The following is a 26,340-nucleotide window of genomic DNA, read 5'->3' on the forward strand; positions in this document are numbered from 1 at the left end:
ATCCGGTTTGCATGACTTCAACAGCTCCCACTGCTCTGCACTGATCTTCGTAAAAAAGGACTCGAAGTACGGGCGGACAGTCTCTACCTTTATATCCATTTGTTTCACTCTCTGAGTGATCTCCATTGCGACTGTTGTTTGTTTCAATGTGTTATTTTCGCTGTTCAAGATGTGTTTTCCAAATTCTCATGAAAAATCTCTTATCTTCTTTGTTCTACCAATTCGCTGGTTAGTGCAGACTGACTCTTCACTAGTTAATTTTCTGAGATAAAGAGCCTCTTTAAATAATAGGAAGGGAAAAAGAAGCAAGGGAGTTTAAAGGAATTGAAGCAAAGGAGTTTAAAGGAATTGAAGCAAAGGGGTTAAAGGAATTGAAGCAAAGGGGGTTAAAGGAATTGAAGCAAAGGGGGTTAAAGGAATTGAAGCAAAGGAGGTTTAAGAAATTCAAACAAAGGGGGTTAAAGGACTATGATGTGACTAATAGATCAAAGGAAACTCTGATGTAACAATAAGCCACACCCCTCAACTTTGACTGTAACATAGTTAGTTGGTAGGCAGACAAAAAGGTAATCATTCATTGAACTATTATATCCATTTTGTTTCTCAGACAATACACGTACACGCTTGCGCTTACCGACTACGGTGGAGCGAGTCAGCAGCTTCAGGTTCCTTGGGGTCCACATCATTGATGACCTGACCTGGACCCACCACACAGACTCCATCAGGAAGACGGCCAGACAGCGGCTCTTCTTCCTCCGCAGGCTGCGGAGGCTCAACATGGATGCCAGGATTCTCTGCAATTTCTACAGGTGCACCATAGAGAGCATCCTGACTGGCTGCATCACCGCCTGGTATGGCAGCTGCACCGCCCTGAACCGTAAGGCTTTACAGAGGGTGGTGAAGTCTGCCCAACACATCACCAGGACGGAGCTACCATCCATGGAGGACCTCTACACCATCCTTTCATTGTTGGTCAGGTGCTGTGGGCCTGAGGCGGCGACCCAATTCCTGGTGGCGGGGTTTTCTTCACAACCAGTTTTGTTGGTTTGCTGTGTCACGGGTGGCGAGTTTATTAATCCTTCCCTTTTTTCTTTGGTTGTCGTCGCCGTGGTAAGTCCCAGCCCTGTCCCTGTGTTGCTCATGTCAAGTGTTTTATTGCATGTTAATTTGTGTTCTGTTTGTTTGTTTCATTTTGCTTGTTGGGTTATTCATTTATTTGAGTTATATTAAAGTTCTTTTCTACTAGTTAAACACGTCTCTTGCCCTGTGATTTAAACGAACCTGTGCTGTTGCACTTACAATATTTGAGTTATTTCCTGGAGGTGAAATTCCCCAGGTGGCAACCTCTCACTATCCCTGCTTGCCCACCTTGCTACATAAGCATCCACATTTAGATTTAAAGATGGAAAAATAATTACATTACCAGAGTTTAAATTGATAAAAAATAAGAGTCGGGTTCACAACTGCTGAGACAACCTATTTGAGAAAATAGGTTTAAGAATAGAGAGGATGACTGTGGTTTTTCCGAGCATGGGAAGTCTGAGTTTAAATCAGTTATAGCAACTCAAAACTAAACTGCAATGTGCCGGATTGGGGAGCGTATGAATGTTGTTTAACTGAAGTGAATATCAGGGACTGAACTAATCTCCAAGTCTCAGTGTCTCCGACTACACCCTGATCTGGACTCAGCTCCACGAGAACAACCACAGCCAGCAGCGGTGCAGCCTGATGACCAGTCGGACACTCAGCTGCTACCGCTGCAGAGGGCGCAGGCAGCAGCTCCAGCCGTCCCTAACCTCTATCCAGACTCCGACCTTGTTGCAGCGGAGGATGTGGACAGGCTTCCAGCATACACCACTCCATATGTGGCAGCCCATATTCCACGGCAAAATGGAAAAAGGACAATTCATGGTCTAAATGCAACCTCGCAAGCACCTCGGGGCGCTAGTCAGTTATTTTGCCACGCCCATTCCTTAAAACCATCTGAATGTCTGCAGGGGGGGGCTGTTGTTACACAAATGTAGTTTGAGGGAGGTTGAACCTCCAACACCGAAGTTATAGTAATTTCGTGTGTCACGGCGAGTTGATGAACTTTGACGCCACGCCACTATTATGGCATTTGACGAAAAGTCACAGTAATGTTATGCCTACATTATCAATGTCTTGAGACCCATTTGATACAGTTTGACATGGCTGCGAGCAGTGGGTGAGGAGGAATACCTCCAAGTGTAAGACGTTCCAAAAACAAGACATTTCTTGTTTCCACCAGGGGGCACTGTGATTTTAAGTCAAGATTTCTGTGTAGATGTCATCTCCTAGTTTGGAGTCGATTGGACCATGTATGTCCCAGATACAGAACCTCGTGTTTTGATGGCTTGTAATCAAACTTTGACGCCACGCCACGGTCACACCGTGTGACGAAAAATCTATCTTTGAGTTAGTTTTTATCTCCATCTTGTTGTGATGACATTCATCTCAATTTGAAGTTGATCAGATGAAAGCCCTGGGACAAGTTCGTCAAAGTAAAAATTTGGAATATGGCCAAAATGGCCACTAAATGCAAAATGGCGGGCTTCCTGTTGCGTTTTTTCCAATTGCACCTCTGACCTTTTTTGTTTGTCTGGTCATGATACACCTGGGCTACGATTTTTGTGAAGATCGGTGAAAGCTAACTGAGGGGCTTTTCCTTAGATGGCGCTGTTGAGCCATTTTTCCACGCCCATTTCAAATTACTCCAGAATACAATTACTTTTTGGGGTTTTGAATTCCCTGCAAACTTTGGTAACAATTTGAGCATGTCTAGGCCCTGAAAAAGCCCCAAAAGGGAAATACAAATCCTTCTAAATACAATAGGGCCTCCCACCGGAGGTGCTCGGGCCCTAATAACATAAAGTTTCTGACATCTTGCATTTCTTAACCCCCCCAAATGTTCCAGTTGAGCTCTACAGTTCAACCTCTGTCAGCAGCAGAATAATGGACTCATGAACGTGGAGACACTCCCACGTGCTGTTACACTGACGCTCAACATTCAGCCAATGACAGAGAGGGAACGGCACAGATAGATTTACATGTGATGTGTTCAAATACAGCCTGGCCACTGACGTCTGTATTCATATGATCGAATAATATCGTGACGATGCCTGAACCAGCGAAGCCTGCGCCCAAAAAGGGCTCCAAGAAAGCGGTGGCGGAGGCCCCCGGTAAGGGCGGAAAGAAGAGGAGAAAGTCCAGGAAGGAGAGCTACGCCATCTACGTGTACAAGGTGCTGAAGCAGGTCCACCCCGACACTGGGATCTCCTCCAAGGCCATGGGCATCATGAACTGCTTCGTGAGCGACATCTTCGAGCGCATCGCCGGTGAGGCCTCTCGTCTGGCTCATTACAACAAGCGCTCCACCATCACCTCCAGGGAGATTCAGACCGCCGTCCGCCTGCTGCTGCCCGGGGAGCTGGCTAAACACGCCGTGTCTGAGGGCACCAAGGCCGTGACCAAGTACACCAGCTCCAAGTAAACAACTCTGCGGAGACATCACATCAAAGCAACGGCTCTTTTAAGAGCCACACACTTTCTCTATGGAGACAAACTGTCCTGACTCTAATGACATGTCCATCAGTAGTAATGAATAGTAATAGTTTGCTCTGAATCATTTAAGAGACAATATGTTACACATATAAACGACTGATGTATTTGTACAGTGCTGTAATACACAACTGTTAAATTATGAAAAGATACAGATCAGAAGACTAGAATCACTTTTACATTTCCATATCTACTTAGTGTCTAAGTCCTAGTCCTGAGTGAATACTAATAGAAATGTGTTCTTGTTGCAGTAATTTCTAAAAAACAAGTTCACAAGTACTGAATTCAGAAATCCACACTGTACAGACTAAGCGGCAACAACCGGACTGAGCGATGAGGCCGATGCGGAAGTGCAAAAAGCTACAGTTCACTGAGTGGCCACTTGAGGCTGGCTCCAAGAAGGAGTCAATTCCCATTGACTCCCATGTTAAAAAGCCAGACTTTAGAGCAGAATTAAACCTGTTTAAAGCCTGGTTAAAAAAACGGTTTTAGTCTCAATGACTAATTTCTACTTTCATGACAACTGTGAGGCTGGTGAGTTTTTTCCTAACTGGCTCATTTAGATGATATAGAGGTTTGACATAGTGCACAATTATCACTTGATGGACAGGTGACGTCACCGTTTGCTCGTCACTCCAGCTCCTAGCCTGTAGTCTGCTCGGCTTCACCTGAGCTAACAGGCAAATCCCCGTCACTGAACACAACCTGAGTCTGTGGAGAAGTTTTAAGTCACATATCGGATGAATAATAATATTGTTGTTCGGCTGCTTGTCCTGACAAAAAAGTCGAAGACGTCTGTGGTCCAGTGAGGTAGTTAACTTGCTTCAATCTGTTTATTAGACGTGTTAAATAAAAGGTAAATTACCACAATTACATATTAAAAACGACTTTAGGCATGTAAGTATATGTACTATGATTATGATAATAGATAAATCAATAGGTTTTGTTGTTGTAAAGTTTCAGGGTAACTTACCTCTGGTTAAGTCCGTTGTGACGACCGCTAGCACCCCGAGGCAACAACACCGCAGCGCTAACCAGTTAGTAACAGCGGGTAGCATGTAGCCTAGCTCCTTAGCCTGAGCTAACCAGGTAGCGTTGAGCTCTGTGGGCGTGGCTCAGTTGTCGGTCGTCGCCCAGCCCACCTCAGCTCCACTCGCGCTCCTCCTTTTTGCCCATTTATGGGTTAGCCAGGAACTAGGAGGAGTCAGGCTCTGCTCCAGGTGTGTCTTCTAAAACACGGCTCAGACGACTTCTCTCTCTTAAAGTCCTTTAATTTGGCAACAGCACAGTACAACATATGCCTATGAAAGGCAGAATATGGGTGGGAATGCGTGTGGTTCTACAAGAAGAAATGATACAAAATACAATGATAAGAATTATGGAAGGGATAAACACTGCGACTATACAATCAAAAGAACATTCAGGCTGAACATACACACTACGTAAAAACACAGGCATGCACACATATCCATATGAACAATATATATCCTTATCTACCCGTATATATATATTAGCGAGTAACCCACAGATATGTAGTGGTCATAAGTTTAGTGTGACAGTTGAATGCCAATCGGGTTCACCACATATATCCAGAATAAACGGGACGGGAGGCTGATGATTCCAGAAATAGACAATTTATTCAAGTTGGACAAAGGATTTAAAAAGACTGATCAAACAGCACAGGATCATGTGCAATGTAGGGAGTACTGGCCTATACTTGATATAAATAACAGATTAAAAAGAGAGAAATTAAAGGCTCCAGACCCAATTTAACAAAGCTAAAATATCATGCATAAAACAAACAGCACACTTTAAGAATCCCAATACTGGTGTAATTGCACCAGTGGATTATCACTGCAAACGATATTATACAATGAAATAACAGAAGAGGGCCTCTAGTTTACAGAGCCAATAACTCACCAATATTCAAGCCATTAAACCAGGATTGCACAGTACCCGTCAACCATATTGCACATTACCCATAGAACAAAGAACAAAATAAAATGAACAAAGAAACCAGAAATCAATTAATCAGAAAGAAACTAAATCTAAACAAGGCCAAATAATCTAAATGAAATCTAAATGTGGGAAAAAACAGTGACCGTAAATATTCTGCCTGAAGGCAGCCCTATGAAACAAACATGTCATATTAGGTCACACAATTATTAAACAAGTTTATCAAAATGTTTTAAAACATTTACAAATATAAAACGCATCGTTATGCCATACCTTCAATTCACACACACACACACACACACAGCTGTACGCTGGGCTCGCAACAAACAATTGGCGTCCACACCTGCTGCGCCCACGCTACACTTCCTCACAGGACCGGCAGTGCAGAGAGAGAGAGAGAGAGAGAGAGAGAGAGAGAGAGAGAGAGAGAGAGAGAGAGCGACTACGGTGTCCCTAAATAAACTTCGCCAACTCCCCTCATCCTATAGGCATCGCCGTCCTGTCAGGTTAATTAGAGCTGTGATTTTATATCTACAATGACATGTAAGCATAACTGGTAAAGTAACACTGCTAAAACTATCCTGTTTTAGCTAAAGCTTTTTATTAAGGATTGACCCCATTACAATGGCCCCAATTTTAAAAGGTCACCGTCCCGGTGACAAATTACAACCAGGGTCTAAACACTGTCTCAACAACGTGATGATTTGCAGCGTGGCTCACCTGCAAGGTTCTAACTGAGGTATCAACGGTTTCATTTACTGACCTCAGAAGGTTAAAAGGTTGGTGCTGTGATCTGAACTGGATAGTGGGGTGCCAGAGCTATGTAATTCTGTGCCCATGGTTTGACCATTTAGCTCAAGGGAGTGAGGGAGGGGGCCTGAACTCTACACCACTCAGGTTCCATGGTGATTACGACCCCACCTGAGTCATTGTCTTGGTCGTCTTTATTAAAATCCAGTGGATCATCGACCAGGCCTGGATCAGGTACCGGTTGGTTTTGGGTCATGGGCCTATTGATGGTGGCGGTCGGTAAAACCCTAAGTTCTGACCTGTTAAGATTCTTTTCTGGGCCAGCACCATCTCTGGGGCATATTTTATATACCCTTCCTTCTTTATCCATGTTTTTCACCACCACATACACAGCTGGATCCCAGGCATCCTGAATTTTGTGGCGTCCTATGGGGTGACTTTTCCTGTAGACCAGGGTTCCAGGAGCGATAAGAGAAGTTGCGTTTGGCTGATAGTGTCTGTTCCTCTGTTCTGCTGCTTGCTGGAGTCGTTCCTTAACATGAAGATAGACTGAACTCAGATGATTTTGATGTTCATCCATCCAATCCTCTGCCGATCTAGACGTGGGTTCCTCCTGTGATGCGCCCAACAGGAAATCCACAGGTAGTTGTGCCTTCTGGCCAAACATCAGCTCATATGGTGAATAACCAGTTGATTGGTGCTCTGTGGTATTATATGCATAAAGAACCTGAGGTAGGTATTTTGGCCATTTTTTCTTCTTTTCCTGGGGGAGGGTGCGCAACAAGTCATGCAATGTTCGATTAAATCTTTCACATTGTCCATTGCCCTCGGGGTGATAAGGTGTGGTTCTACTTTTCTCTATTCCATACAGTTGACACAGTCTTTTCAAAAGGTCCCCTTCAAAACACTTTCCCTGATCACTGTGGATGCGTTTGGGTACGCCATAAATGTAGAACCACTTTTCAGTCAACACACGGGCTACTGTACTGGCCCGCTGGTCTGGTGTCGGGAATGCTTGGGAAAACTTTGAAAACACATCCGTGACCACCAGCACGTTCTCTCTTCCATCACTGGCCTTATCCAATACAGTGAAATCGATGGCAATGACTTCCAATGGTTTAGAGGCTAACAGACTCCCCCTGAATGTACGGACTTTTGGTTGTACTACTTTAGCCAGTGTGCACCGGTTACACTCCCGACAGTATCTATCAATGTCACTTCCCATAAATGGCCAAAAACACCTCTGCCTCACCAGACTGTTAGTACGCTCAATGCCTTGGTGGCCCTGGTCATCGTGAAGGCTTTTAAGTACCTCTCCATGCAGGCATTGAGGCAGCAGGAGTTGGAACACCACTTGTCCTTCCCTTGGTAGCTGTATTTGACGGTATAGGACACCATCCTTTGACTTTATTTTGGACCACTGCTGCACCAGCTTCTTTACGCCTCTACCAGCATTGGCCATTTCTTGTTTAGTTGGAGGTGTGCCCCTCTTCCAATATTGTAGGAAGGTACCGATTACTGGATCTGTGGCCTGTAGAGCAATTAGGTCAGCTTTGGGCCGTGATGGGAAAGCAGCTATCGCTTGGCAGGTTGCAGCCATGGCGTGGGCACTTTCAAGTAAGACTTTTGCTGGTTCGTGGACTTCTAGCGGCACCTTCAAGCCGGGGAATAAAAGTGATGTGCTCTGAGAGTGCAACTGGCGTGACAAAGCATCTGCATTGCGATTGGTTGGTCCTGGGCAGTACTTGATCTCAAAATCAAAAACTGCCAACTCCGATGCCCACCTTTGCTCCACTGCCCCCAGTTTAGCTGACTGCAGGTAGCTGAGGGGGTTGTTATCAGTGAACACTACAAATTTCTGTCCAAGCAGATACTCTCGGAATTTTTGGGTCACCGCCCATTTAAGGGCCAGGAATTCTAGCTTTCTGGAGCTGTAGTTGGACATGTTTCTTTCCGTGGGCCTCAGGCCTCTGCTTGCAAAAGCAATTGGTCGCCGTTTTCCATCATGGTCCTGGGATAACACAGCACCAAGTCCAGCATGGCTAGCATCGATTTCAAGGACAAAGGGTTTGGTGAAGTCAGCATATCCCAGAACTGGCGCGGTCACAAGCAGTCTCTTGAGTGTTTGGAAAGCATTTTCACACTCATTACTCCAACGGTCGCCTATAATGGCTTTCCCAAGGGTTCTGCGTTTCTTCTTGGTGCCATCCATTTCGGCCACCAACCGGTGGAGGGGAGCAGCATACCTCGCAAAACCTTCCACAAAGCGGCGATAATAGGATGCGAATCCCAAAAATGATTGAAGCTCTGTACAAGTAGTGGGTTGTGCCCATTCAGCCACTGCACTAATCTTAGAAGGGTCAGTGGCAACGCCAGATGCTGAGATGACATGACCCAGGTATTTAACCTCAGATTGAAAAAAGTGACATTTACTTAGCTTCAATTTCAGATGGTACTCTTTGAGACGAGTTAGCACCAACTCAAGACGTTGGAGATGCTGGTCAAAAGTTTGTGAAAAAATAACAATGTCGTCCAGATATAAAAGCAAGGACTGAAAACTTTGGTCTCCAAAGATCCTCTCCATCAACCTTTGAAACGTACTAGGGGCATTACATAACCCAAACGGCATCCGATTAAACTCAAAGAGTCCGAAAGGGGTGCAAAAAGCAGTCTTTGCTTTGTCCTTTTCTGCCATGGGTACTTGGTTGTAGCCGCTTGCAAGATCAATGTTGAAAACCACTGAGCGCCTGTGAGGGCATCCAAAGATTCTTCGATTCGGGCAGCGGATAATCATCCTTCCTTGTTTTGGCATTGAGCAACCTATAGTCCACACACAAGCGAATTTCTCCAGTTTTTAAAAACTACCACGATCGGCGAGGAGTATGGGCTGCAGCTTGCGCGTACAACCCCTCTGTCCAACAACTCCTGAATGTGAGTTTTGACTTGCTCATACTGTGACCGGAGCCTATAGGTGGCGTTGCCTAACTGGGGTGTCATCCACTATAGGAATTTCATGCTCTACCAGCGTGGTACATCCCAGGTCTCCCTCTCCTTGACTAAAAACTGTGATATGCTTCTGCAAAAGCTCTATACATTGTTTCGTCTGCTCAGAGGAAAGGCTAGGCCATGACAGCCTAGACAGATCAATGGCCGGGGGGCTCACGGCAGTCACCTCCTGAATCACTGCTAGCGTGTTCTGGTCGTCTATTTCCCTGATAAGGATAGAGCTCTTTGATTTTGGCAGGTCAACCACGTGCAGCTCACCCAGCTGTGTATGAGGTTGCAGCCAAACATCTTCAGTTCCCACATTGACTACAGGAATTTCCACCTTGCCCTGGTGGACAGAAAGAAGGGCTGCAGATACAAGGGCACCTGCTGGGAGAGGATTTCCTTTTGCTAGGGGTTCCAGGAGCACTAATGGGAGGGTGGTGTTGAAAGTGCAGGGACAGGAAGTGCGTATCCATTTCAGGGAACCAGCAGGAACGCGAACAGCTCGACCATGGACTTTGGCTATACCCAAGCACCCCTGTGTGTTCAAAGCCTCAATGCGATGACACATGGAAAGAGTTTCTTTCCACTCCTTACTAGCAGCTTGTAGGACAGGTGACTCAAAAAGACGAGGTCCATACTGTTCAAAAAGCAGACGGTAACAGTGGCGAATGATGTTCATTCCCAAGAGGCCAGATACTGCCTGCTGCTGTGGTGTGGGCTCATCTAGGGGGTCCTCTACAACTAGCACGCCCATTTGAGAGAGGGTTTTACCCAAAACAGTCACATTGAGCTCCATATATCCTAGATAAGGGATTTTTAGTCCATTGGCTGCCTTAAGACGTAACCAGTGACATGTCTTTAGAAGCCCAACACCCTGCGACCTGAAGTGTTTCTCAAAGAAGCTTTCTCTGATCGTGGTTACCATTGACCCGGTATCCAAAAGGCAGGACACCACCACACCCCCCATGTTGATTTTCACAACTGGGCAATCTCCTATAAGTCGAGAGTGATCATCCATTTGGTCTTCAGGTGAGCTCACAAAACCCTTTTCTGATGCCTGGCTCTCTGCACCAGAGGGGTCTAGTTTCCCGATGGCTGAGAATCAGAACCCCCTCCCCCTACCTGTCTGTGCACCCCCACTTCATAAACAGATCCTTCACGGGTTGTAGTAGCAGTTAGGTTTACCCTACAGAACCTGGCTATGTGGCCTGCTCTATTACAACGGTGACAAATTAGTTTGCCATCTGTTGGAAATCGTAACTGCTTAGCTTGGGTCAGGGCTACAGGGCTCTGAGTAGGCTGAGAGGACTGGGCAGTGACATGCTTCATAATAGTATCTAATTGAGCTTGTTGTTTGCGAAGGCATCTTTTATCTCTGCCATTTCATCATTAGAGCTAGCAGTGACCGCATTTGTGCTACCCTCAGAACTATCCACTGCCTGGGAGTATGTGTCACAAGAGTAGACCCGAGGTCTAATTTTACCTCCCTGTCTACTTGTTTCTGCCCACCTAATAGCAATAGCCCGAAGGTTTACGAAAGGAATACTTGGTTGTTGGACCACATGCTGCTTCAACTCTCTACGCAACATATCATCAAGCACATGTTCAATAAACTGATCACGCAACAAGACATCAGAGTTGGGGATACCACCAGGCATTTTACGTATAGCTAAATCCATTAAGGACTTAAGGGCATGCGAGTAATCACGCAAAAATTCACCCTCACGCTGAGTACGTTGGAAAAACTGTAACTGTGCCGCAACATAGGACTGAGCGCAACTATAGTTTTCTCTTAAAATCCGAAAGATTTTTTCAGGAGTACTTCTGTCGGCACGAGAGTGAAAATTTATCTCTGACTTGGCACCTCCATCTAAATGGTCTGTGATAAACAGCAACTGTTCAAGTACTGGCATATGTCGAACCTCCAGACATCTACGTACCTCTTCAATCCATTGTTCAACTGTTAACAGATCAACTGACATTTTACCAGTGAACATGGGGCATTTACGCTCTATATGTACATAAACATAACGGAGGTTGGTTGCATCACAGGCTAGGCTGCCTGCTGGAACCACATTAGGAGAAGTAGTGGATGACCCTGGAACTGGTTCAGGTAACTCTGATTGGTTCTGCAACTGCTCTCTCAACTGTTCATTGGCTGTTTTCAGCTGTTGCAGCTGCTCCATAAGGGCCTGTACTTCTTCCATCCTCCCAATGAACAGTCAGTATGTTGAGAGATCTTCAAATCAGCCCGTGGTCCTCTTCACCTGTAGACCAGCCACTGTCTTTTCCCACTCTGGCCTAGTTTCTACTAATCAATAGGGCCCCCCCAAAAAAAACAAACACAATAAAAAAATATTGAAAATAAAAATAAAAATTGTATATTCAGCCTCCAATCCTGCCAACAACGCCAATTCTGTAGTGGTCATAAGTTTAGTGCGACAGTTGAATGCCAATCGGGTTCACCACATATATCCAGAATAAACGGGACGGGAGGCTGATGATTCCAGAAATAGACAATTTATTCAAGTTGGACAAAGGATTTAAAAAGACTGATCAAACAGCACAGGATCATGTGCAATGTAGGGAGTACTGGCCTATACTTGATATAAATAACAGATTAAAAAGAGAGAAATTAAAGGCTCCAGACCCAATTTAACAAAGCTAAAATATCATGCATAAAACAAACAGCACACTTTAAGAATCCCAATACTGGTGTGATTGCACCAGTGGATTATCACTGCAAGCGATATTATACACTGAAATAACAGAAGAGGGCCTCTAGTTTACAGAGCCAATAACTCACCAATATTCAAGCCATTAAACCAGGATTGCACAGTACCCGTCAACCATATTGCACATTACCCATAGAACAAAGAACAAAATAAAATGAACAAAGAAACCAGAAATCAAACCAATTAATCAAAAAGAAACTAAATCTAAACAAGGCCAAATAATCTAAATGAAATCTAAATGTGGGAAAAAACAGTGACCGTAAATATTCTGCCTGAAGGCAGCCCTATGAAACAAACATGTCATATTAGGTCACACAATTATTAAACAAGTTTATCAATATGTTTAAAAACATTTACAAATATAAAACACATCGTTATGCCATACCTTCAATTCATTAAAGTAAAGCAGAGACCCACGCCGTCCTTATTGTCGTGATGACAAGTACTAAAACAGGAAAGGAAAATTACACTTAATGTCACAGACACAATAGTATAGACTCTGGATAAATGTTCCGGCGCATTACTTACAAGTATCGTTCCCATTAGTTTGTGTGTACACGCTGAGTGGAGATTATTACAGCGTGCCTGTATGGCGACGCTGATGCCGTCTCTCACACACACGGGCGCGCGCACACACACACCGCTGTACGCTGGGCTCGCAACAAACAATTGGCGTCCACACCTGCTGCGCCCACGCTACACTTCCTCACAGGACCGGCAGTGCAGAGAGAGAGAGAGAGAGAGAGAGAGAGAGAGGGAGACTACGGGGTCCCTAAATAAACTTCGCCAACTCCCCTCATCCTATAGGCATCGCCGTCCTGTCAGGTTAATTAGAGCTGTGATTTTATATCTACAATGACATGTAAGCATAACTGGTAAAGTAACACTGCTAAAACTATCCTGTTTTAGCTAAAGCTTTTTATTAAGGATTGACCCCATTACAGATATAAATATAAAACAGTAGAAAAGGCACCCAGATATACAATGAAGCAGATAATGCGCTGCACTCGCACTGACCGTGCAGCCCCAGCAGTGCATGTTAACTAATAACGAACTCTAACCAACTTAACTGAAACAACTAATAACACACAGTGTTATTCTCCGCGCGCTACACTCCGCTACACTCCGCACTCCACCTCAGCTGAATGCGCGATCCCACCGCAGGTGTGCAGCGCGCGCTCTCGCGTTCCTGTGCTCAGCGCGCACCTCCGCGATGCGCTGCGGATAGGCCTCCTTTATACAGGTTCTGTTGATCATGTATCATTTGTTAACAATTAGCTTATTCAGATGATTCAGTCATTAAACATCTAAGAGAGTTGCAGTAAAATCAGTGAAGAAAAACATCTGATATTCCACAAACACATGATTGATTAAATGAGGAAGTAAACATTATCGATCATTTCTTAACGTAGTGATGTTATGCCACGAATTGACCACAAGGGAGCAGTGCATGCACGTGATATCGTTTTATGGCAGGCTATATTCAAACTTTACATTTGACTAAACAAACAGGCACTAACATAAATGACAAGATGTAGCATATGAGCTGTGGTACACACCTGCCCAGTCACTCAGCTCAGGAACTCCTGGGCGAAGCTAATAACCTGCTAATTATCACACGAGCTTCTAAACAAAGTCTAATATTTACAACCAGTGTCATAGTACAATGAAACACAACATCAGTTATAAGTGATGACTACAGTCACTGAAATTGCAGCTCACTCACCTTAATAATATTATTTTAAAGACCCCCCCAATTCCTCTTTATCTCAGTTAGCTCAGAAAATGGATTATAATTTGTATATTATTAGATTATGTTGTGACATTGCTTGTGCTTGACTTCTGTTCCTTATCTGCACTTATATGATCACTCCTATGCTGTTTTACTCTTTCACTATTGGAGATTCCCTCCTGACCCTTCATTACATTCATCATTAAAAAATATTTGTAGCCAAGATTGAAAAATCAACCGTCAGGTAGGGGTTACTTAGATTTACTTTCAAAGAAGATCTACTGGTACTTGCAGGAAAGAAATTAACTTTGTGTTTTAATCATAAATCTGAGATAAACGTGAGTAAATTTAACCATGTGACTTTCCCTCTGTTGGTGTTGCAGTGTCTGATGACAGTTCATCAATACTTTAGTTTAATGACAGCCACTGATCAAGTTGATGCTGCTACAGAGCTCATTTTTATGACTCAGAACAGCTACTGGAAAACATAGCTTCTGACAGGACATGTAGGAGAGTTGACCATTAATGACATTAATCCACCAAATCACTGACCTTCAGTTATACTTCAAAATGTTTACCCTAATCAATGTTGCTAAAACCTTTATCTTTCTGATGTTCTCCTTTACACTTGACATCCATTGCACTTCTGTCCGTCCTGGGAGAGGGATCCCTCACATGTGGCTCTCTCTGAGGTTTCTACCTTCTTTTTTCCCTGTTAAAAGGGTTTTTAGGTAGTTTTTCCTTACTCTTGTTGAGGGTTAAGGGCAGAGGATGTCACACCATGTTAAAGCCCTATGAGACAAATTGTGATTTGTGAATATGGGCTATACAAATAAAATTTGATTGATTGATTGATTGAACTGGTAGTGGACGTTGTTCCGGTTCAAATATTTGGAGAGTATCGCCATCTCTTGACTCCCTGATGTTACTACATCTTCTCCCAGAGCCGCCCCTCGGGGAGCATGAGTGCTCAGTGTGAGGAAGATGCTGTGAATCCTTTGATCACACAGGGTCTCCTCTCTCCCTCATTTCTCCGCTGTCACCCCAACCGGTCGAGGCAGATGGCCGCCACACTGAGTCTGGTTCTCGAAGTTTCTTTCTGTTAAAGGGAAAGGTCTCTGTAAAATGCCCTGAGATGTCGTGATACTGAGCTATAGAAATACAATTGAATATATATAATGAATGTGATGAGTCTGTCAGGATCACATATCACAATCAAACAATCTAAAAGTAAACATATGTTTACATCGCTGAAATGGTCATTTTTCTAACCTGCTCACCCACAACCTCATTACTTTACTCTTTATTATGCATGTGTTTATATGTATAAACATTTTTTAAGTTGTCACTTATATATTTAGCAATTAAAGACACAAGGAAACTATGATAAATATAACAAAGGAACACTTTAAGAAGTATGATGTAAAGCTGAAATCATGTTACATGGTGTATGTGTGTATGTCAGTAGTAGTCTGCTTCTCCTTCAATCAGAGTCTAAAGAAGTGTTTTCTATTACATGATAGTATTTGATGTTTTGATATGAAATAACTTCTTCTTGACATTGTAAGAAATACATATTTAATATCTTTCTATATAACTTGACTCCCTTTAGTTAAGAACTCTGTCTCTACATATTTATTGACAGTGATGATGATTGATGAGGAAGCAGCTCTTTGTGGATAGACGTGTGTGGCTCTTAAAAGAGCCTTTTACCAGGATGGACATGTTTCACAGTGAGGACATCTCACTTCTTCTTGGCTGCTGTCCTCTTCACTTTGGGTTTGGCGACCTTCTTCGCGGGGGCTTTCTTGGGTGCAGGGGCCTTTTTCACCACCTTCTTGGGGCTCTTCACCGCTACCTTCTTGGGGCTCTTCACCACTTTCTTGGGGCTCTTCGCCGCTTTCGTGGTACTCTTCGCCACCTTCTTGGGGCTCTTGGTGGGCTCCTTGGCCGCTGCTGGTTTCTTCACCTTCTTCAGGGACTTTTTAGCAGCTGCTGGCTTCTTGGCTGCCGCTGACTTGGGCTTTTTAGCCACTGCGGGTTTCTTGGCGGCGGGCTTCTTCGCTTTGGGAGCGGCCTTCTTCACCGGCTTCTGGACCTTGGTCTCCACCTTCTTGCTCATCTTGAACGAGCCAGTGGCCCCGGTTCCCTTGGTCTGGACCAGGGTCTCGTTGACCACCAGCTTCTTGATGGTGTTGTTGACGCGGGCATTGTTCTTCCTCCATCGTAGCCTCCGGCAGCCAGAGCCTTCTTGAGGGCGGCCACTGACACGCCGCTCCGCTCCTTGGACGCGGACACGGCTTTCACGATGAGCTCACTGACGCTGGGACCGACCTTCTTCGGTTTCACGACCTTCTTCTTGGCCGCTTTAGCCTTGGGCTGGAGCTGGAGCTGGAGCTGGAGCTGGAGCGACTTCTGTCATCTTTCTCTTTGTGTTTAGATCAACGAGGAACTATCGGAGTGAGTGACCGGACTGTAGAAGAGTCCTGATCGGGAGGCGGTACTTGAACACACCATGAGAACCGTGAAGACTCAGTCGAGCCGTGGCTCCTGTGTGCAGTGTGAACACCGAGACACTTGTGTTTTCTCTTCACTGATAAACGAGTGAAAACTCAGTGGGTGAGCGGTGCTGGAGGCTGACAGTGAGGAAGCAGGTAGCGGACTTGTCTGTCTTCATATTGAAGTCATGAAGAGCTCTGATGCTCTCTGCATTTTGTCGGTGGAGCCTCCAAACCTCACCCGTTCACCGCGGTGAGCAGCGCTGCTCAGCGGCTTTTCCCACTCGTTTCTCTCCTAAAATGAGTTCAAAAGCTCCACAGCTCCACCAAAACCCGTTTCCCAGCTGCTCCACATGTTTGTTCAGAGAGACCGAGTAAAAACAAGCACCTGCTGATGATCCCTTTGTAATAAAGTCAAGTTATTGTGTAGGCAGCAAACACACCGCTGATGGACGAGGCTCATGGTGAAGTTGAGCCAGACTTCCTATCAGAGCCGTGAACGTGTCATGATGAGGATGCTGGAGAGTCGTTCTATTATTAGGACTACATTTCATATCCATGTTAAATTTGTCAATTTGATTAAATATTCACTTCAAGCAATGATCAAATTGCTTGTTGTTGTTATTATTATTATTATTTTGCAGAAAATGTTTATGCTTTACTGGAATTTGCAGTTTGTCTACTGTCCGATTTAGTAAATACCAACTTTTGCTCTTCACATTAACACTAGGATACATGTTTCTGAATATTATTTTAATCATTATTTGTGTAAAATAATCATTAAAACATGACAGAGGTTTCTCAAAAACTATTTGACTCATACATTAAATAATTCATGTTGTGTGGGAGAAATCTTTGTCAACCTGTCAATATGAAGCTAATTTATATATTTACATGTGTAAACATACATATGTAAATAACTAAACAGTCAATATTGTAAACAATTTTTTTGTCAATTACCATAAACACAGGAATGAACTTAACTTACATTAGTCATAATTGATACATAAACCCAGTTAAGCACCTGCATTAAATGTCTTCTCCCTTTTTGATTTGATTAGACTCGATCTCTCTTTTAAGAGCCACACACTTTCTCTATAGAGACAAACTGTCCTGACTCTAACGACATTCTATCAATATTAAAACATCCACTTTAAACTAATACTGCAACTGTGGTTAATTAGATCATGTTTGAATTTAATAATTAGGGTTCATATTGAAGTCGTTTTCTTGTCCCGTGTCCACAGGGACAATATATTACAAATACTACAATGACAGATGTATTTTTATAGTGCTATAATACACTGGTGGTTTGAGGCTGCTAATGGTTATCGATTTATGATCTTTTTAGTACACAACATACCCATATATTAATAGTCCACATTAGCTCCAAAACATCCATTCAGAGCAGCGCACCTAAACACAACAAACCACTCTGTCCATGGTCCTGAAACAAGGTATCCAATTTAGTTGTTAAAAATTATACTTTTTACAGCCTTTTTCAGACGTGGTTTTATCTTTAGCTACAAGTTTGTTAACACACCTACACAGGGTCATTGTCATTGTTGGAAAAATCAGAATAGGGTTAGAGAGGTTTACATACAAAGGAGAGCGATTATGATTTGAAAGAAACTGTTAAATCTGAAAAACTAAATTGCTATTAATTTACACTTGAGCACTGGGTGTAAATGAACATATGTGGACCCACCCAAGCAGGGCCTTAGAAAAGATTTGAAAAACAATCGTCAGGTGGGGGTTACTTAGATTTACTTTCAATGAAGATCTATTGATATTTGCAGAAAACATTTATTCAACAAACATCTAACAAATTACTTCAGGAGAATGAAATGGTATAAACATTCTAAACCATTTCCTCAGATACATTTGACATATTGTGGTTGTGACACAGGAAATATTAACAATAAGTTTTAAATACTCTAAAACTAGTAAACTTATTTGACCCTGTCTGCCATGGATGCACTCTGCATAGGTGGAATATGAGAATGGATCCTTCAGAGTGACTGCTGCCCCAAATATTGGCTGATTTTATAACAATTTAATGAATGTCTAACGGTGTTGACAAAAAACTGGGAAACAACTTTGAAACCTTAGGAAATGTGCAGGTGTCACAATAGATCAATTTTGCTCTGATAGGTTATATTCAGTTTTTCTTATGTGGAAATAAGCTTGTTTTAATCATTACAAAATACTTGTATCACTTTATTGCACATAAATTATTGAAGCTTTTCTGTGGACATGTTTTAGATGTGGACTGTGATAGATTTGATATTATAATAACTCAATTCAATTGAAGGGGATAAGAATGTTGAAAACATTCTATTGTTAATCCCTCATAACATCTACAATTGAAAAATATTTTCGATTTTTAACCGAATAGCAGTTTCTACTGCAGGACGTGTTGTCCCATGTGTCAAGAATCTGTGATTTGTGTTATTCATGAGGAGAAGGTGGTGATTTTCCTCCCTGTTGGTTATAATTGTATTTGTAAAGAAGCTCATTAAATCATTGCTCCTCAGAGTCAGAGGAATAGATAGATGAGTAGAACTATGACTCTCTGTCGTTTCTCAGTGCTTTCTTGTTATATATCAGGCTATCTTTCCAGGCCAGGTGAAAATCACCTTGGTTGGTGGAACGCCTCTTCCTCTCCAGCTTCTGTGATGTCTGTTTTAAAACACGTATTTGATACTGGTGTACTTCTTATTGTTCAGTGGGGCGACAGTGTCAAGGGTTGTTTTTAATGAGCCTGCTGTACATTTAATAAAGTTATCAACTAGTGTGGGAGTGAAGTTTTGATGCAATTAAAACATGGTTTGACAGAAGAGGGTTTTGGGAAATATTATTACATTAGAAGGTCAAGAGTGTGATTGAGTTTGTTCTCATGTTGAGTAAAACCAATTGAGTATTAATGAATTTAATGATGAACTAAGTCTGTCACTGGTCACATAAATGAATGTTGAAGTCACCTATTAGGACTTTATCTGTCCTAAGAACTAGCTCAGATAGAAATTCAGAGTAAGGGGCCAAAGATATGGACCTTAGAAAGATAGTTTAGTTGTTACATCCTTAATGTTAACATGGAATTATAAACCCCTTATATTGGTACATTATTTGGCCATGAAGGCTACCAGATTCATGAGCTATTATTTTTAATGAGAGCAGCAGAGGAGTTTTGTCTTGAGTGCAGTGAAGTGGCTCTTAAAAGAGCCGTTGTTATCGTCAGTGGAGCAGCAGCAGTTTAAGCTCTCTCTCCGCGGATGCGGCGGGCCAGCTGTATGTCCTTGGGCATGATGGTAACCCTCTTGGCGTGGATGGCGCACAGGTTGGTGTCCTCAAACAGGCCGACCAGGTAAGCCTCGCTGGCCTCCTGCAGAGCCATGACAGCGGAGCTCTGGAAGCGCAGGTCGGTCTTGAAATCCTGAGCGATTTCTCTGACCAGGCGCTGGAAGGGCAGCTTGCGGATCAGCAGCTCCGTCGATTTCTGGTAGCGACGGATCTCTCGCAGAGCCACGGTACCGGGCCTGTAACGGTGAGGCTTCTTCACGCCGCCGGTGGCCGGGGCGCTCTTACGAGCAGCCTTGGTGGCAAGCTGCTTCCTGGGGGCTTTGCCTCCGGTAGATTTACGCGCAGTCTGCTTGGTTCTTGCCATTTTGTTTCTTGTCTCTCTGATCGGGAGAAAATGTGAGACAGACGCGACACTCTGCTTTTAAACTGCGGCGCCAGCCGTGAAATGGTGACGCTGCTTCAGATCCCCGGGTCCTGATTGGTGAGAGAGCTCAGCGCCGCCCAAAGGAGCGACCCACCGCCTGACTACTCGATGCTTATTGGAGGAAAATGCAGGCCGTCCTCCGCTGCTCTGCTGGAGGCTTCTATTCTGGTTGGTCTGGCATGAACCGTCCCGCTCGCTCCGCGGATATATAAAGGAGGGTTCGAGCTGTTCACAGCAGTTTCTCTTGACGTGTCTTAGGAAACAAGCTTCATCCATAATGTCTGGCAGAGGTAAAACCGGCGGAAAGGCCAGAGCGAAGGCAAAGACTCGCTCGTCCCGCGCTGGGCTCCAGTTCCCCGTCGGTCGTGTCCACAGGCTGCTGCGTAAAGGCAACTACGCACATCGCGTTGGTGCCGGCGCCCGTTCATCTGGCGGCTGTGCTGGAGTACCTGACCGCTGAGATCCTGGAGCTGGCTGGAAACGCCGCCCGCGACAACAAGAAGAGCCGTATCATCCCCCGCCACCTGCAGCTGGCCGTCCGCAACGACGAGGAGCTCAACAAACTCCTGGGCGGAGTGACCATCGCTCAGGGCGGCGTGCTGCCCAACATCCAGGCTGTTCTGTTGCCCAAGAAGACCGAGAAGGCCCCCAAGTCCAAGTAAAGCAAAGCTGCTGGAAACCACCGACACAAAGGCTCTTTTAAGAGCCACACACTCTCCTCTGGTAGAGAGCAAATCTCCTCATGTCACCCACCAACTTGTAAAATACACAAGCATAAGTCATTTTAGGCACATTAGCAGTCAATACGTAGTCATTTGTGTAGTTTTTCAGTGTCAGATGTTCCTGTCATTTAGTGAGGAAACCAGTGCTCATCTGGAAGACTTAATATAAAGAATACACACTTCAAATTTAAATACACCTAAGGTACATGGATCCACGGCATTAAAGGGACCTGCATGTATCTGTCAAAATGTACAGTATGAATGCAAAAACATTTTAATATTTGTCTAATGAAAGAAAGTAATGTGGGTACAACACATTAAATGTATTTTTCAACCTCTTTACATTTGTCATGAAGCATAACTAGTGGGAGATGTTATCTATTTATTTCATTTATTACTAAGTTTATTTTTTACAAAGTAATGTATTCATAAACAATAACTGATGGTACTTTTGCTTAAGCTGTAAAATCAGGTTTTAAAAGTTAGGTGCTGTGTGTCCGGTCACATGTGTGATTATAGACGTGTTTCACATGAGACAGGTTTTCATTAAAAACATTGACCAAGTCCTCTGTTGTATTAAAGGGACATAGCATGCAAATTCCACTTTGTTAGTGCTTCTACAGGTTAATGTGGGTATCTGGCATGTCTACCAACCAAAACTCTGGGGAAAACACTGCGTTTTGTTATAGTTCCTCTAAGTCAGAAACGTCATGCTTGAGCGACTATTGCTCCTGGGTATGTGTCGTAAAATACACTGAAGTCTCCTACATGGTCTTGGCCCACCCCGCCCGCCCCCCCACACTCGTTACTCGGGTTTACACCGAGGCTGCGAGGCAGCGCAGCGCCGTTCCCAAGCACGCAGCCGGGCTGTTCACGGTCGAGCATTCTCCGCTGGTCAGCCCGCATTCACACATGTGGCATTTGTGGATCGTTGGGACCGGAGGCTGCAGCAGCTGCTCGGGCGACCGCCGCTTCCGTGCGTGAGCTGAATTTGTGTCAGCGCCACACAGCAGCAGTGTGGAAGACTTCCGCAGTGTTCAGCGCACTGTAACCCCGAACCGCATTCAACGGGACAACAAAGCGGAGAAAGCAGAATCGCGGCTGACCTATATGTACAGTCTATGGGGCTGACCAGCGCGGAGAAATGCTCGTCCCGTGTGAACAGCCAGGCGGCTGCGCTGAGAGGCGCTGCGCTGCTCGCAGCGGTCTTCCACACTGCCAGCTGTGTGGAAGACTTCAGTGTTCAGCTCTACTGTACGCGGTTACAGTAGTTCGGGTTACAGTAGTTCCCGGGTTACAGTAGTTCCGCCGGGTTACAGTAGTTACGCCGGTACACCGACGCGAAGTGCCGCTGCGAGCGCGCGCGCGCTCTCCAGCCGCAGCCGCCTGGCTGTACGGGACGACATTTTCCGCTGGTCAGCCCATAGACTGTATATATAAGGTCAGCCCGCATTCTGCTTTCCCGCTTGTTGTTGTACCCGTTGAATGTCGGGTCGGGGTAAATGATGGTCTTCATAGCCCCCCCCACTCTTTCTCTCTGTCTGTCTGCTTGTGCTTGTAGTGGATGGGCAGAGGGGACATTAATTATGTGATTGGGAAAATTAAAACCCAGGACAACAAGGAATACAAAGTATGGATGATATTTGATAATTTATATCATATAAAATATGTAATTTATATCGTTTAAAATCATGGGGAGAGGGGAGGGGAGCTGGCTCATTAGCATTTAAAGGAACAGGCAGTCAAACAGGTCGCTCTGTGGAGGGCTGTTTTATACAGGGTAAAAAGGGTGCTGTTTTATATGATCCTTGTGGTATTTTGACCAAGTATGTTACAGACATTTCATTAAGACCCCAAGGAACCATATCAACTTGTGGTAAAATGGGCATGCTATGTCCCCTTTAAAGTGCCCCAGTAAACATGACAGTGATCCAGCATGCACAACATCAGGACATTGAACTGGAGCAGCTGAATGGAACTCAGCCGCCATTATTATTATTGTATATATTTCCTCTTGTGATTCTTCTGCTTTTGACCCATCTGTGTGAACACAGGACACAACACACAGAGTGAACAGACAGAGCAGTGTTCATCCATGGACAGCGCCCGGGGAGCAGAAGTTGGGGGAGTAAGGTGCCTTGCTCAGGGGAACTTAGACATTGGGAATAGGTAAAGTCCTCTCGGACTTGAACTGGTCCAGGTATGTTTTTGTCAGTCCGTGGCCTCAAACCAGGGACCTTCCGGTCTGATGTCCGCCTTTTCTACCACTAGTCCACAGCAGACCATAATAATACTTCACCATTTTTATAGACAAGCACACACACTGTGTGAGAAACTGTCATTGGTCAGTCAGAAAAAAAATCAGGCAGAAAAGAAAAGTGAGCAAGTAAAAAGTGATATCAAGTGGTGTTTTATTTTAGTGTTTATTGCAATAGTGTCTACATTAACCAGTGAGTGAGTCAATAGGTCAGTGGGTCAGTCAGTCAGGGTCCAGAAGGCTGCAGTTTAAGGCCGTCACCAAACTCCTGCAGTACGAGGGGACGTCAGTGGCTAACGCACGCTGTGGTGTGCACGTAAAGGACACGTGTGTGTTCTTCATAGCAACAAATGTAGTGGCTCAGTGTGAATTTATATATGCACTAAATGGCTGTGTGTCTGTGTGTATATTCATGTATGTGAGTGGATATGTCTGTCTGTGTATTCATATTAATGTCTGTTTGTTAATCTATTTTAATTAAGATACAAGATTCATAATTTTAGCATCATGATGAATTCACTTTGCTTGACAAAGATATATTTGTCCTGGTTTGCTTACCACTCTCTCCATGTGCTTGAGTCAAAGATGGAATGAGTAATGTCGACTACACTTCCTAAATTTGTTGTCACATTATAACTTTTTTTTATAGTTATCTAGATACAGGGGGTGGCTCATCTTACCCACTGGCTCTACGTACCCAGTTGTCACCTACGTGTGTTTTTTCACAGACTTGAAGCGTAAAGCAGCTGCGCTCTGCTCCACAACATCCATTCAGAGAAACAAACTGTTGAGGTGCTGCACCGAAACACAACAAACAGCTCTGTCCATGGTCCTGAAACAAGGTATTTACTTTAGTTGTTTAAAATTTTTTAGACTTGGTTTTATCTTTAGCTCCAAGTGTGTTAACACATCTAAGCAGGGCCATCGTCATGGTTGGAAAAACTAGTCAGAATAGGGTTAGAGAGGTTTACATACAAAGGAGAGTGATCATGATTTGAAAGAAACTCTCTTTTAGATCTGAAAAACTAAATTGCTATTGATTTTCACTTGAGCACTGGATGTTAATGACTATATGTGGACACACCCAAGCAGGGCCTTAGCCAAGTTTGGAAAAACAAATCGTCAGGTGGGGGTTACTTAGATTTGATTTCACAGAAGATCTATTGATATATGTATGAAACAAATTAACTGAATGTTTTAATCATAAATCTGAGAAAAACGTCACCTGGAAAAACCCTCTACTCCCTGTTACTACATTTAACCTGTTGGCTTTCCCTCTGTTGGTGTTGCAGTGTCTGATGACAGTTCATCAATACTTTAGTTTAATGACAGCCACTGATCAAGTCGATGCTGCTACAGAGCTCATTTTTATGACTCAGAACAGACAAGTAGCTGCAATAAAACAGGAGCAGCTGAGCTACTGGAAAACAAAGCTTCTGACAGGACATGTAGGAGAGTTCATCTGGTAGTGGACGTTGTTCCGGTTCACATATCTGGAGAGCATCGCCATCCGTTGGCTGCTTGATGTTACTACATCGTCTCCCAGAGCCGAAAATAACATAATAGTTTTTCGACCACACTTAATAATTGTCGACTACATATCACACTATATTCTCACTCATCCACAGTTCTCACACAACTGATGTCCTTCATACTTACACACCTCAGCAGTTAATCAATATGATGTATGAGTTGAGTTAAATAATTTACTTTTGATTGATAGATCTGTGTGTGACCTCCCTTTTTGCTGCCAGCCTTGAGCCAGGTGGTAACACAAGACAGTGAATGTGCAGTATGGAGTTCTTACACATTAAAAACATTGCATATATAATTTAATGTATTATGTATGATGTACAATACGTTGCTTTGATTGTTTGTCAGTTATGAAAACAGGTCTGTACCTGGAGTCAGTGCTGAAGTGATGACTCTCAGTGCTCAGTCCTGTTGGACATCCACAGGTGCAGGCTGTCTGAGTCACCTAGAGGAAAACTCAACACAAATACACAGATATGTAAAGTCATACATGTGCCAGGTTAACACTTTCACAGACTTGCAAGATACACATAATAGTTTATTACTTCAGAGTTCATCAGATCATATCACTTAACTTCAGCTAAGGAACTAGGTGGTGGACATCAGCCTCAGGTTCTCTATGTGCCTGTCTGTTAGTAAAGTTACACTAACTATTATTTATTTCCATGTGACAGACAAATGCATTATTCTGCATGTTCACTTATTTAACACACAAATGACAGATTCAGTAAAGTGTGTTTAAGATTAACGATGTAAAAACTGAATGTAGGCGACAAGTTTAGTTTTCACTGTAACACGTTACAACACATCAACACCAATACTCTGAATAAAAAGCTTTAAGAGACGTAATGCTTCTTTAAACAGCTGCTCTTAAAATGCAGATGGGACGTTAAATACTCCCGTTTCAGTTGATCACATTAAATCGGTTTCTGCAGAATAATAATCTGTGTTTGTGGTCAAATTAAATGATCTAAATTCAACGTGACTTTACCGTACAGCCACAATGAAAAAGTCCCGCTCAACGGGTTTCAAACTGCAACAACTGCAATAACGTTATTTATAGAACAATAACATTAAAACTTAAGTGACTCACATTAACGAGCAAAACAACTTTACATAACGTTAGACAACTTACGTGGTGGAGCTTATTCTCTAAACACACAGTCGCCTTCGGTTTAAACGATTTATCCCCAGAAACTCTAACGCTTCTCTCTGCCGTGTGGACCGGTTCATGTCGGTTTAATAACTCCCGTCGCTCCCGTTAGCATCGCCATTACTGCTGGTATCTTGCCTGGATGCTAGTGGAGCTAAGCTAACAAGCCAGGTACAGAGACAAAGATACCTGCTCATCACTACTAACACAAGAATAAAATACTATATTTGACTTAACACAGAAACTGGACCACAGACGTCTTAGACTTCTCCGGCAGGACAAGCAGCCGAAGAACAATATTGTTATTCATCCGATATGTGACTGAAATCTTCTCCACAGACTCAGGTTGTGTTCAGTGACGGGGATTAGCCTGTTAGCTCAGATGAAGCCGAGCAGACTACAGGCTAGGAGCTGGAGTGACGAGCAAACGGTGACGTCACCTGTCCATCAAGTGGTAATTGTGCACAATGTCAAACCTCTATATCATCTAAATGAGCTAGTTAGGAAAACACTCACCCACCTCACAGTTGTCATGAAAGAAGAAATTAGTGATTGAGACTAAAACCGTTTTTTGAACCAGGCTTTAAACAGGTTTAATTCTGCTCTAAAGTCTGGCTTTTTAACATGGAGGTCAATGGGAATTGACTCCTTCTTGGAGCCAGCCTCAAGTGGCCACTCAGTGAACTGCAGCTTTTTGCACTTCCGCA

The 26,340-nt window shown here is 43.7% G+C and overlaps 5 protein-coding genes and 1 pseudogene across 6 annotated transcripts in view; 3 read left to right on the plus strand and 3 right to left on the minus strand.

Annotated features, from left to right (window-relative positions):
* LOC118116015 (histone H1) overlaps nt 1-26,340 on the plus strand; it is a 311,666-nt gene that overhangs the window by 277,180 nt on the left and 8,146 nt on the right. The window lies entirely within an intron of this gene.
* Nucleotides 1-26,340, minus strand: part of LOC118116027 (histone H1-like) — a 444,527-nt gene that overhangs the window by 259,336 nt on the left and 158,851 nt on the right. The window lies entirely within an intron of this gene.
* LOC118116069 (histone H2B) lies at nt 3,129-3,534 on the plus strand. The gene has a single exon (XM_035167380.2). It carries the CDS (start codon nt 3,137-3,139, stop codon nt 3,509-3,511), a length of 375 nt encoding a protein of 124 aa, XP_035023271.1. The 5' UTR covers nt 3,129-3,136; the 3' UTR covers nt 3,512-3,534.
* On the minus strand, nt 15,378-16,186 carry LOC118116011 (annotated as a pseudogene).
* Nucleotides 19,450-19,925, minus strand: LOC118116035 (histone H3). The gene has a single exon (XM_035167340.2). The coding sequence runs from the start codon at nt 19,906-19,908 to the stop codon at nt 19,498-19,500; it is 411 nt and encodes a 136-aa protein (XP_035023231.1). The 5' UTR covers nt 19,909-19,925; the 3' UTR covers nt 19,450-19,497.
* On the plus strand, nt 20,209-20,681 carry LOC118116043 (histone H2A). The gene is given in 2 exon segments (XM_035167349.2): nt 20,209-20,388; nt 20,390-20,681. Coding segments are annotated over 2 exon segments (384 nt in total). The 5' UTR covers nt 20,209-20,245; the 3' UTR covers nt 20,631-20,681.

This window comes from Hippoglossus stenolepis, chromosome 10 (genome assembly GCF_022539355.2).
Source record: "Hippoglossus stenolepis isolate QCI-W04-F060 chromosome 10, HSTE1.2, whole genome shotgun sequence".
NCBI classification, from domain to species: Eukaryota; Metazoa; Chordata; class Actinopteri; order Pleuronectiformes; family Pleuronectidae; genus Hippoglossus; species Hippoglossus stenolepis.